At 42.1% G+C, this 13,770-nt stretch overlaps 1 protein-coding gene across 2 annotated transcripts in view; it reads right to left on the bottom strand.

Annotated features, from left to right (window-relative positions):
- NUP133 (nucleoporin 133) overlaps positions 1-13,770 on the bottom strand; it is a 41,553-nt gene extending 27,783 nt beyond the window's left edge. For both annotated transcript variants that reach the window (XM_037144112.2, XM_053667321.1), the window contains exons 1-10: positions 13,493-13,770; positions 11,520-11,632; positions 9,537-9,640; positions 8,485-8,592; positions 6,579-6,713; positions 5,761-5,931; positions 4,637-4,792; positions 4,299-4,369; positions 2,450-2,597; positions 329-476 (exon numbers count right to left, since the gene is read on the bottom strand). In XM_037144112.2, the coding sequence (XP_037000007.2) occupies positions 329-476; positions 2,450-2,597; positions 4,299-4,369; positions 4,637-4,792; positions 5,761-5,931; positions 6,579-6,713; positions 8,485-8,592; positions 9,537-9,640; positions 11,520-11,632; positions 13,493-13,674 (1,336 nt within the window). In that variant the 5' untranslated portion in view covers positions 13,675-13,770. The remainder of the gene's footprint in view (positions 1-328; positions 477-2,449; positions 2,598-4,298; positions 4,370-4,636; positions 4,793-5,760; positions 5,932-6,578; positions 6,714-8,484; positions 8,593-9,536; positions 9,641-11,519; positions 11,633-13,492) is intronic.

Genomic DNA, 13,770 nt, shown 5'->3' with positions numbered 1-13,770 from the left:
GTCTGCACACACTTAAAGAGTAACTCAGACCAAGTCACTCTTCCTAACCGGAAATAAGCAATTACTCCTCAGTCTCAGTCCTTTCCGTCTTGGCCTCTTCTGCAGAAGATGCTACTGTTTTCTGCCCGTACATACACCAGCAGTTTGCATACCACCCTTTTGGCTTTTCGGTTGAGTTGTGACTTGAGTTACTACCAGTGTGTGGTACTGAATGTCCCAGTAACACTTGGAGTTTTGTGCTTGGAGCAGCGCTTGTGGAAAAAGAATCGAGACTGCTAAGAAGGACTAACGAGTTCCCTGATCTTGCTTTCTGAAACTGCCACCGTACCTTGTGTACCGAAGACAATCTTCTCCTGCGGCGGAGAGAACCTCCCGGTGCCCGTGGAGCACACGAAGACGGCGGCCCCACTGTACAGAAAGGCAGTCTGGTTCGAGAAGTCCGGGACCATCAGCCGGCACACGAGCGACTCTTCGGACTGAAAATTAGATGTAAAACCACATCTAGTAAGAACTGAAACAAAAATGCTCGCGTGTACGATTTCATTATTCCCAGTTCTGTACACCACTCTCTCATAACAATGATAAAATAATCCAATGACTGTCCTTATGAAAAACCTAAATGCTACCCAAGAAATGACTTACAAAATGTAACAGAAGAAGCTTATCATAAATAGCAACTAGAGAAATTACTTTGTTGAGCTACAAATAGCAAATTTTTAAAACATTTCCATGCTGATAAGATTTTTAACTAGAAGCCTAGTTAAAAGAAGAAATAAATATGAGGAAGAAAATAAAAGGACTAATTCATTCTATGACTTAGTGTAGGTTGGTAAACACTTTATAAACGATCTCTGATACACGTTCTGCTCCTTACTTCACTGTCAAGGTATCCGGTACGAGACTCTGAGTTAACTTCTTCAGGTCCACGACCAGAAGCAGAAACAGAAATAAGGCCGAATTACAGCTGACTCTGGAACATGGGTTTGAACCGCAGGGTCCGCTTAGATGTGAATCTTTTCCCAATAAATATAGTGGAAAATGTTCGGAGGTTCCCAGGTAGCATGAAGCAATCACACGGATCACGCTAGGCTGCCAGAAAGCAATCACCCTGCTGCTGCTTCCTTAGCAACACACGGATCGTTACGCCTACCAGTAAATGTGACTCTTTTCACATCATCTTCATCTTTGATGCGTAGAGTCAGTAACAGCACACACAAAAACACCCAGTGTTTTGTACCCAGTATTGTCTTTGTACAAGACAATACTGATGTACGTGCTAACAGGAAGACAATTCATCTTGCAAACAGATGCCAAATTTACAGCGTTGATAAATACATTACAGTACTGGAAATGTATTTTCTCTTATGATTTTTCTTAGTAACGTTTTCTTTTCTCCAGCTTACTTTACTATAAGAATACAGTGTATAACATGTGCTCAAAATGTGTGTTGACAGACTATTTATGTTATCAGTAAGGCTTCTTAGTCAACAGTAGGTGATGAGCAGTTAATTTTCTGGGAAGTCAAAACTTTATGTGGAATTTCGGCTGTGGGGGAAGGGGGGTAGTCAGGTTGGGGCCCCTAACCCCCAGATTGTTCAAAGGTCAACTGTAAATAAAGTGAGTGAATGCTAAAAACAATACAGTTGCTCTTAAAGAAGTAGTTTTACAAACAAAACATTAAAAGTGGGATAATTTTTTTTTATTCTTCAATATCTTTATACCTGTTTGCATTGTCTGAAAATTTTAACTCTGGATGTATTTTTCTTGCATAATCAAAATACATGTTACAATTTATTAAAATAAAAGAACAGATTAGAAGATTTCCTTAAAGTATGCAGTTTCACAACTCATATGAAGAATAAGGATTTAACAGAACTAGCGCTACAGGTTACATGAAATGAACTTATAGCTATTATGGCTTTTCCTCATGAACTCCATAGTTATTTAAAAATTGTGTTCAACTGCTATTAAGAAGCTTAGTATTAGAGATCTTTTCATGGTTTTAATCACTTATATTGATTTTGATAGTATATAATGCCTACAAATACAATCCTACCTTAGGCAGAAAGGGAATTTTTCTGTAACATACAGGCTCAAAACCAAAGCCCAGTCCCCTCAGGTGCGTCCTCACTCTCCACCCTGCAGGGCACCGAGACTACGTCCTTTCTGTGCATAGCAATTCGGCACTAAGACTCTCTGCAGAGCTAGGTCAGAAGAAACAAACTGCTTGCTGTCCTTTGCTTCAACCTTCAACTTTCTTTAGCTAAGCCTGAGCAAAGGAACGAGTCCGAGAGGGCAACTCAAACGCACTGTCTACGGAGCAGCTATGTAAAACATATGCAAGCCCTCAGATGAGCCTCTCAAAGAATCCGACCCTGCAACAGTCAGGGAAAGAAATCCCAGCCCGTTGTTACCCGTTTGTGATTGCACTTAGAGACAGAAGTCTTACCTGAAAAGGCGGGTTATACTGCGTGACTTCCACAGTCACCGTGTCTGACATCTGGTGGCCGTTATCCTCGACTGTTATCAGAGAGTAATAGACGAGACACGGGCTGTCTGCTGGGTGCCACGCTGCTGCCAGAACCAGGAGCCCGTCACTGATCAACGCACAAGAAGGAGCTTCAGTCTCTGGAGAACAGCCTGGCGGTTTCTCGTGGACTAAACATACCCTCACCGCCTGATCCGCCAACCCCACCCCTAGATATTTACCCAAGAAAAATGAGAAACAGTGTTCACACAAAAACCCGTGTGTGAATGTCTGACATCTTCACTTAACAAATCTTCATGTTGAAAAAACATGAATGTATTTTAGACAGTAAAGACGGTAAGAATTACAATTTTGCAAATTAGTCAAAATCTCACCAATTTTTATGTGAGTACATATAAGGTAATACATTTACGATGTTAAATGTATTAACTTTACATTTAACTGTACAACTAAAATGCAGGTCTCTGAGCTTTGTGTCACTAAGTTATGCACCTTCTCACGGAAGATACAAGCCCAGGCTGTGGCTCTGGTCAGGAGCGACCAGTCAATGACTGTCAGGAAGACAGACACTCTGTTTAGATAGAAGAAACCACCCATACGCAGAGCGCTCTGCGAGGGTCACCAGACCCCCGAGGACCTGAGAGCTGGCCACCTGCAGGACAGGTGGGGAGCGCCCGCCTCACAGCCTCATTGGAATCTTGCTGGCATGACCACCCTGGGGGCGAGGAGCCCTGGCACCGCCCAGCAGAGCAGCTCCCGGGTGTGTTCCCACCCTCCATTCTCCAACCAGGTCTCTTTCTACGGACTACGTGAGAAATGTCCGCATCGCCCGCCCTCAGTGGGCTGTGTGCAGCACTTCTGAACTGCGGAAAGGCCGGTGAGGACGCATGAAAACTGGTGAACTGTATTCCATTAAACTGTTCGTGGAAATTCGGTACACACTATTATTTTTACTTCTTTGATAGTTCCGGGAAGGTGAAGGATCCTACTGATAGCCCGAGAGAAGAATTACAGAATTGCAATGTCCTTCCAAAACACAAGTCCGTTTGCTCCATGAAACGAAATTACTCTAACACACACAAGGACAGCCCTCAACTCCTACTAAGTTGTGTCTGAAGGATTCCAAGTCTTGTGTTTGGGCTCGTCATGCACCTCCTCACAGAAAGCACGTTACAAATAGTTGAGTTCTGTGTCACCCTCGTCTGCAAAGCTCAGTGACAATGTGGGTGAACTGGCTGTGCCAGGCTGGCCTGGGGCCTCAGGTGCCGCCCTGAGCACCATTTCTGAAAGAAAATTCACTCGGAGTGCAAACCATGGTTGAGTGCTAACTTGTCCTGCCAAGAAAAAAACCTCGCCAAATGCCGGCTTACTGAGGCTCCTTCAGCAACAGAAAAAGGGCTGGAGGAGTGTGCCCGGCACCGCCCCAGGATAAGAAAGAGGAAGACAGTACGAGCAGGAGCAGCAGCAGCGGCGGTGGTGGCAGCGGCAGTGGGAAGGCACCTCTCAACAGTGGAGAGAAGCTGAGGCCATGAGCAAAGAAAAGCCGTGCCTCTGACCACGACAGGGGACAGGGCGGGTGTGTGTGTGTGTGTGTGTGTGTGTGTGAACACACAGCTGACAGCTGAGGACAGCCCCTCTCTCAGATGAACCAGCATCTCCAGATAAGGAGCACAGAACATTTAGTAGGGTGTACAGGCATGATAAGATGAGAATCAGGCGATGTAGCAAGATTGCTTGTCATTTTATAATAAACATCAATTTATTTTTCTAAATACCTACTTATATTCTTTACAACAAATTAACCACTTACCAGTTTTGCTTCAAATCCAAGTACCGAATGTTGACCCCTTCTTTAATGCCTTCATAGTTACTTTCAGATCCCTATGTGAAAATATCAGTGATATTAGCCCCCTGTGTAATCATTTCTTTTTACCTTGTGTCTCCAGCACCTGGTAACGTGCCTTGTCAACTGAATGAATAATGCATGCATTTTAAAAATTAAGTGAATCAGTGAGTTACAATGTTTCTAGATTTTAAATACCCAATTCTGTTTATCTCATGGCTAAATAAAATTTGTGTTTCAATACATTGGAATATGCTTCTATGAATAAAACAACTAAATAAATTAGAGAAACACCACGCTCTTACCCAAATGGCATCAGTGATGTTTTCCTTGAGAGTTCTGTTGATATCCCAAGTGTGTACTTGTTTTTCTGAAGACTCATCTACTTCCCATTTACTGATGTTTGAACTTGTCAGGCTGTAGAAGCTCGCTCTCTCCCTATCCCAAAGGACACTTGAAAGCTGTATGGAGAGGAGAAAAAAGTCAAGTTTATAGAGTAAGTTACAATGTTAATACACTATTTTCCTGACACTCAAATTTCATCTACTTGATTAATACTCCTAGCAGAATTCCTCACTTAGGATTCAAAGGAAGGGGTGATCCTGAAACAGACCCCGAAGACAGAAATGTAGACGTAGAAGGCCCACGATGAGCAGAGCTGGGAGGTGGGAAAATAGAAGGGTCTTCGGAAAACTAGCGGTCCTATTAAATTGGAATGTGGATTATAACCAAAAGAGGCAAAAATGAGGCTCAAACAAGGAATGAGGGACATGCAGCAGAGTCCTGAATGTAAGTTCGCAAACCTCGTAGGCAAGGGAGATACTACCACTGGCTTTGGAACAAGGCTGTGTCGCAGGAAAATGAATCAGGCAGGGATGTGTGTACTCAGTTATACAAGAGGTAAGTCCTTTTGACTTTTAAGCATATGCTTGCTTATGAAGCATAGATGTGTTGTTGTTTTTTTAAGTAGGATATACAGGAGAATTGTTGTTTGTTGTTTTTATTTGCAGCAAAAAGCTTTATTGTTTCCATTTGGTCCAGTGCACGGGGGAGAGACTCTAGGTGGTTAAAAGGCTGCCTAGTGGTTACAGGGAGAGGCTCGGGCAGGAACCAGACCCTGGGGGATGCAAAGGGTCCCTCAAAGGTGCCTGGGCTCCATAGGCTCCTATCTGTGCTCGAGGGTGGGCCTTTCAAAGAGAAATTCACCCAGTGCCACCTGGGAGTCGGACACCTGTGGAGGCAGGCCAGGTATCACTCGTCTTCTTGAGGAGTCACTGCTCATCCAGGAAGTGGCTCCCCAGGAAATCACAGAGCTCAGGGCCTGCGCGGGTAGAACCCAGGGCCTGCAGATCCACGAGGGCTTGGTTCAGGACGCCTTAGAAGCCACCACGGCCTTGGAGAGTAGCACAAAGTCATTTTATCGACTTACTATGAGATCACTGCTAGGAGATGAAATTCCCAAAAGAGAAGACACCTTCCGACCAAGCCCCGAAAGCACGCCTTGCCCCTGAGGCAGGATGCGCTGATGGATCTTTCCAAAGCTGTCAGGTGTCAGCCGAATCAGTTGGCTTCCCGCTGAGGACAAAATAAAACTTCCTCCCTGTGAACGAATATTATGAAATGAGCTCTAAGCATCTAAGACTAAGTAAAGAAAATGAACACAAAATGATTTGATACAGGGAAAAATCACCTCTACCTTAAAACAAACCTAAAAGAGGAACAATGTTAGGAAAGTAATTGACTTAGGAACCCATTCACTTAATATTATTAATTCTATAGAGAAAAACTCTGGTTGTAGTTTTGTGTTATTAAACTGCACATTTTTTCCTGAATTTTAAATCACAGGTTCACCATATTGCAGGTTCAACGAATCAAGCATCAGACTTTATTTCTTCGGTAAGCTTGCAAAGTACACATTAGCGAACCATTCTTTATGGTGTCTAAGATCTAAGAGTCACTCTTGTGACTCTCAGAGTTTTCAGTCACTCTTGTACAACGTTCCTGAAAGAACTCAATACCACTGACAATCAATCAGTGTCAACCATGGCCATTTCAGAGCCTATGAGAAGAAGGGCTTTCCTTCTCTCAACTGCTCAAATCACAGCCCTTACATCCTTCTCCCTTTTGGATCCCTCCCTGGCCTCTATGGTCTGTTCAAAACCCTGAATATTTATTTAGGCCTTCAAATCCCACTTCCAAGCCACATCGCAGCTTTGCAATAAAAGTAAAAGAATACCCATCGTGTACCTGCACGGCTGTCAGGAAACTGTACGTCTTATCGCCTCCCAAATCTACAGAAGTCTCGGTGTAGGCGTCTTCCCCAGCGAGACTGGGCCAGTAGCGAATGGACCCCTCTCGGGTGGCGGCCATGACGGCAACAGACTGAAAACCAGATAAGACTCGGCAATCACAACAGAAGATGCACCCAGTAACCAGAGTAGTCTGATGAAACCGATACTGGAAAACTAGGGCAATTTACTGTTTGATTAGGCAAATTGTTAAGTAAAATCTCCCTTTTATATTTAAAAAATGATCACACACTAAAATTGACTTTCTAACTACCGCAACACAACAGGGACACAGAACGGTTCCAGGAGCCCCAGCGTTCCCTAGACCAACTCCTCCAGCCACGCTCTTCCCCACGCCTAACTCCTGGCACCGCTGTTTCCACGGTCACAGTCTCACCTTTCCCAGGATGTGACACAAGAGAGTTCATATAGAATGTAACCTTTTGACACTGGCTTCTCTCACTAGCATAACGCATCTGAGATTCAGGCGGGTTCTTGTACGTGTCAGTGGTTCATTTCCTTTTACTGCTGAGCACTACTCCATTCTATGGCTGAGCCAGTTTATGCATTTACTTGCTAAATGACATCTGTAGTGTCTCCACCTTTGGCTATCGTAAGTAAAGGTGCTATGGCTTCTGTGTATTGTTTTGTGTGGGAATGTAGTTTTAACTGCTCTGAGGTACATAGCCAGGAATGGATCTGCTGGGTCCATTCAGGGTAAGGACATGGTTAAGTGCATTTGAATCTCATAAGATAGTGAAAATCAAGTGCCTATACCATTTTTGCATTCCCAGCAACATGACTTCCAGCTGCTCTGCATCCGTGTTAGCACTTGGTCATATTTCAGCCATTGGAACGGGTGGATCTCGGAGTTGTTCTGATTTGCATTTCCCTAACAGCTACTGGTGTGAACGTCTCCTCACGTGCTTATCGGACATCCTTATACCCTCCTTGGCAAAGCATCTGTTCGAGTCCTGTGCTGTTTTTAAATTGAGTTGTTTCCTCATGAAGCTTGGAGAGTTCTTCTTATGTTCTGGACACAAGTCTTGTTGAATATTTCATTTACAGATATTTTCTCCCACCCTGTCGCCTGTCTCTTCATTCTCATCTCGTTGCAGAGCCAAGTTTTCAATTTCGCCGAAGTGCAAGTTATCCATCTTTCTTTTATGAATCATGCTTCTGGTGATTTCTATGAACTCTTCTCCTAATCCCAGGCCATCCTGATTTTCTCCTGTTTTCTTCTACAAGATTTATTGTTTTACATTTTTAAAATTTAAATTATTTTATCGCTGTTCAATTACAGTTGTATTTTCTCCCCACCTCTCCTTCCCACCCCCCCAAACCCACCTCCCTCCCTTGCTTCCACCCTCCCCATTGGTTTTGTCCAAGTGTCCTTTATAGTGGTTCCAGAAATCCCTTCTCCCCTCTGTCCCCTCCCCTCTGACTATTGTTAGATTGTTCTTAATTTCAGTGACTCTGGTTATATTTTGCTTGTTTATGGTTTTACATTTTGATCTATGACCCATTTGGAGTTCACCTTTGTATACTTATGAGGATCAAGGAGGTATTCTTTTTTTCTTTTTTTGCATAAGGATGACCAGTGGTTGTAACACCACTTACCGAAAAGACCAAACTTACTCCACTGAATTGCTTTTGTACCTCTGTCAAAAATCAAAGGGCCACCTTTGTGTGGGCGTCTTTTCTGTTCTGTTCCACTGCCCCAGGGTCCATTTCTTTGTTAACACCAGTGTCTTAATTCCTGTAACTTTGAAGTTATGTCTCAGAGTTAAGTCCGACAACCGCCCAACTTTGGAACTCCCTTATTTAAAAAAAAAATAATTTCAGTAAGTATTTAAGGTACCTACCTGAGGAGAATGTGCTTCTCCTGAGGGATCAGAGTAGGAGAGAGCCACCAAGTCAGCAGTCCAGTGGAAATCACTGGGGGGCAGCTGAAGTTCTTTGCAAACAGCTAACTGCAGGACAAAGCCAAACAAAAGACGTTTCACATCCAATCCAACTTTTTGAGTATGCATCTGACTTCATTATTTCCTCTCTCTGCATACTTTACATTCTGATTCATTGCCGGAAATATTCTACAAATATACTTTCTTCTCACAATTCTTGATCAGGCTTTCATTATGGCTTCCAGTAATTTTAAAACAAAATTTCTTAAGAGCTATAAAACCAGGAAAGCTTAAGAGCTAAACTGGATCTTGAATATTAACTAGTCCAGTCTCTTCCAGGACTGAAAAAAGTCTATTGGTTAAGGAAAGTACGTAGGCTTCCTATGGAATTTTCCTAATCTAGTCTTGACTTATTTGATACTTAAAATCAGCATGACCACTCAGTGATTATACTAAGTTGCCTTGAAAATATTTTAGACTCAGGCTCCCTCTGCTGACTCATTGTGTCCCCCCACCCCCAGATTTGTCCTTCACTCTGCTCCTAACTACAGTATCTCACCCTGGCCAGTGGCTCAGTTAGTTACAGCATTGTCCTGTGCACCAAACGGTTGCAGATTCGATCCCCAGCCAGGGCGCATACCTAGGCTCCAGGTTCCATCCCCAGATGGGCATGTATAGGAGGCAACTGATTGATGTTTCTCTCTCCCTCAAAAACATCATTAAACACTTATCCTTGGGTGAGACTTTAATTTTTTTTTCAATTTATCTAATTTTATTTAAGGTAAATAACAAGGATCTTGTTTCAAAATGATTACAGTTGACAAACTTTTTCCCAATACACAAATGTGTACGCATGCTCAGTATTTCATTATCACTATGAAAATGCAAATTCATGACACCTGAGTAGGTTCAGATCACTGTCTTCCAACAATTCTAGGCATTTAGGGTAGAAATTAAAAGCCAACTGGTTCCCCTCTCCTCTATCTCCTTTTATCTCTCTAAAGAGCCATTACCTTCGAAATAGGTGACACAGCCATCTTCCAAATAATGAGTCTGTCTTTGCAGACCAGACAAGCCCATCCACCTTCGTCTATGTGAACAGTCAGCTGATCACCGTCTACATAAAAACATACGGTACACAGTTCATCTTAGCCTCTGAATTACGGCAACCCCTAAAATTTCCTTTGACCAGAATCTTACTGCTACATTCTTCACCCAAAAAGTTACCACTCATGAAGAAGATTAATTTACAACAAAAATACTCTTGAATATAATTTGAGCTATCAACATCTAAAACGAGAGACCCATTTAACTTTGATAACCACTCTCAGGAATATATCTAAAGACAAAAAGTGTACATTGAGCCAAGGTTTAACTTTTCTTAATTTTTGTTATAAACAGGTATCTTACTTTCTGCAATATTTAACGTCCATAATGTTATTTTGATAAAGCAACACAAATAATAAATCTTCCCATTAGATACACAAAACATTTCAAGGAATGATAATCTTCCTTCCAAGAAGAGTTCTTTTGAAACAAAAAAATTACTTCATTATATGGAGACATAAAGGGTTACATTCCATAGTAAGTGACAAAAACCTAATTAGCGTATTGCTCTTTTAAACGTCTATCAATAGCCCTGGAAACATAATTAATTTGACCTCTGCTCTTTGTTGAAATGCAGGGCAAAGAGGTGAAATAAAAAGAATCCATAATGTAGGCAACACAATAACAAATTACGCCCAGGCAAAGTGTGGCTTTCTGCTGAAGTGGAATATCGAAATATCTGCTCAGTAATTTTCTTCCTGAAAGCACCATAACAGCTCCAAGTCCTCTACTGGGGAGCCCTCGAGGACACTGACTTAACACTCAGCAGTTTTCACGTGGGGAGGAGTTCTCCAAGTTTACACACTGCTTCAGCATACACATCCTCGTTTCTAGGGACTCTTGTACTACTTGTTAATAACATAGCCTGGTGGCATGAACCAAGACTTTCTTAAAAGCTTTTATCATATGATATATACTGTATTTGGGGGTGGGAGGAGAATATGCATTATACATATTTAAAACAAAACAATGCATGGTTGAGGTCAGCAGGTTTAGTTGTCTGAAAACAACTGCACCTAAAACTCCCAAAGACTTATAGGCAAGATGTGCAAGTTCAAGGTGATGAGAAATATTCCTTCTGATGGAGTAGTTCAAACTTTTCTGTCATTCATAATATGGAATACATTTTCCATCATGATGCACTCACACGCAATTTAAATAAAGCAAAATTTACCCTATCTTATATGAGATGAACTCTGATATTTGGCATTCTATTTTACTTCATTCCTTAAAAAAATGCTGGTTATAAACTACTAAACTGACGTCAGTCACTATTTACAGTCTGAAAAACAACACTGCCGAAAAATGACAAAGGTCTAGAGTTGAATTCTTAGTAAAAATGACTTGGGCAGATCAGTGAGGATGCTCTGAACTTTCCTCTTCAGCTACTCGGACCCTCAACCGTAATGCAGCTTTTCTGCGGCTTGTGTTCACTGCATCTTCCAAACCTCCACTCCACCTTTCTGCCTGCAGAATCTTTTAACGCTACACCACGTAACATCATGCATTTGTGCACGGAGCCTCTGAATTCTACACAAAATCCAGAAATGGCGCTAAGACCAACTTTACGGCATTATTAAACCCAATAACACGAGGCACTAATTTTGGGTTGTTTTTTAAGTTAAATTTCACATACTCAACTTTTGAAATTGAACTGAGTTTTGCATATGTAGAACTTACCAACCATTAAAGATTTAATTTGCCTATGCTAAAAGAACTCATGCTGCTTCTCAAATTATACTTCTCAATTAGAGTAAAAAACCACATAGGTTAGCTCCTTCTCTCCATTTAGATAAAGATGTGTCTGAGACAGTACAACTTTCAATCTCCATGCTAGAATTAAGCTTCATTTAAATTGCTAATAGAGGCATATGGAAAATGGCACCCACCTTTATTCAATGCTTCCATAATTGTAACGGGAAGAAATAATCCAAGCGTTTTCACATCATAGTTCATAGCTTCAGTTATGGAGTGATGTGGCAACGTGCGTGTAGGTGTTCCTCTGAAGGAGAGACCATAATACTTCACCATAACTTAACTTTTCCATTCTAATTTTTACGTACATGCTTTCACGATAAAGAGCTCTGAGCCCTGGCTGGTGTAGCTCAGTGGACTGAGCTCCGGCCTGCAAACCAAAAGATCGAGGTTCGATTCCCAGTCAGGGCACATGCCTGGGTTGCAGGGGCCGGTTCCCAGCAGGGGACACATGAGAGGCAACCATACATTGATATTTCTCTCCCCCTCTCCTTCCCTTCCCTTCTAAAGATAAATAAATTAAATCTTTTAAAAAAGAGCTTTGATAAAGAAGAAAATACGACATGAAATAAACACTCTGGCTAGTGCACTTGATGTAATTAAATATATTTCATTAAAAAAACAATGATTGGATTTAGTAACACTTGGCCTCAGACTCTTGAACTCTAGTGTTCACATGCATGTGCCATTCACTTAAACTCTTTCTAACTCTGCTTCCTTAGCTGTGAAACGAGAAGGCTGGACTAGATCAGCGTTTTTGACATTGTGGATAATTTTGAAGGGTTCAAGCAACATTTTTGAAAACAAAACAGAATATAAAATCAAAACGCTTTTTATAAGTTTTGGACTAGACTATACTTAAACCCTCATCACCACCAGAATTACAAGAATCTACCAGATCTATATAATCAACCAAGAGAGTAAATGGGTCATGAGCATCCATCGTTACCCAGCCTTCAATACAGCAGCGGTGTATTGAACCATATTTTCTTCTCAGCTTCATTTTAACATTCAGAAAAAGCATAAAGCTACCAGTTTACAAGTTATTCTGTTTTGTATCATATGAGGATTACATGAGAGGATGCAAACACAGAGTGGTTGAGAGCTTTGTTTGCCAAGAGTATTGTAACAGGCCCTTTTAAAATGATCACCAAAAGAAATAAAAACACATTAAATAAAGTACGACTTTCATTCCTTGTCTTTTCTCAAAGGAGAGGAAACACTAACAAGGTCAGCACTTTGAAGGGGCACTTGTCAAAATGCAAAAATCAAGAATACCATGGATTCTTTAAAAATCGTTTCTCCTTTAAAGCACTGCAAAATCTCACCGCAAACAAATACAAAATATTGAATGTAAAATGTGATTGAAAAATAAAATTACCCAATAGTAGCATTTTCTTGTAGGGGAGAATTCATTTTTTGATAGAGGAAGTCAAAGGAAACTATTCAGAAACATGTTACCCTCTCCCAAAGATCTACATTAATTTTGAAAGGGGGATTAGTGCGCCAAGTTTTTATTTGGTTACAAAACTATTCTTATCTTACTGTAGTATGGAAAGCCTTTTCTTTATCAATGTGGCTACAAATTAACTTCTGTACCTAAAAGCCCTTTCTAATCCCAATCAGCAGATATTAACGGCAGTCAGTATGTGAGGTTTTGAATGAAGAATAATTTTTCCAGGGTTGGAGGACCTCATTCCCACCATTACTTCATATCTCGTCGTGGCATTTCATATGGATCCTTTTGGCCTTAGAGAAACAAGCTCCGAGCAGATATTATCTATCGCCTTTGCACAGATGGAGGAGGAGTCATCGATAACTTAAACCAGATCTCAGGGGTACCAAAGGGGAGGGACGTAACCACTGATTCAAATACAGTTTGTTCTTCATCTCTACAAAGGTAATTCTATGAAAAGGGCAAAGCGAAGGGCCAATTAACGAATTAAAGTGATGCTGAAATAACCCAAAAGGGTAGCGGAAGTCTATTTTTCCAATACTTTGGCAGTCGCCTTAGCCGCCTCCGATTCCCGAGGCTTCTGGAAACACTACCGTACCGGGCCCGCCAAGGCTTGTGCAACGCCAGACCCAACCCAGGACCACCACTCACCGCGAGCTCAGCGAACTACGCCGACCGACCGGAGAGTACAGCACCGGGGAGCCGATTGCAGACCCCAGGGCTAGACCCTTTCTACTCGTCGCCCGCGGCGTGGAGCCCGGCCCGACCCCGCTCATCGGGCCCCTTCGGGTTCCAGGCCCCGGCGTACGCGGAGAGGAGACGGTCGAGAACATGACGGAAAGTAAAGGGTACTGACAGCCCGTCGTCCCCGATCGTGGGTCTGCACGGCGGATCGCGCGCGGAGATTGAACACCCAGGGGGCGGGAGGG

The sequence above is a fragment of the Artibeus jamaicensis genome, unplaced genomic scaffold, assembly GCF_021234435.1.
Source record: "Artibeus jamaicensis isolate MK-2021 breed Jamaican fruit bat unplaced genomic scaffold, CSHL_Jam_final contig_467, whole genome shotgun sequence".
Lineage (NCBI taxonomy): Eukaryota > Metazoa > Chordata > Mammalia > Chiroptera > Phyllostomidae > Artibeus > Artibeus jamaicensis.
This window is presented reverse-complemented; position numbering and strand designations above follow the sequence as displayed.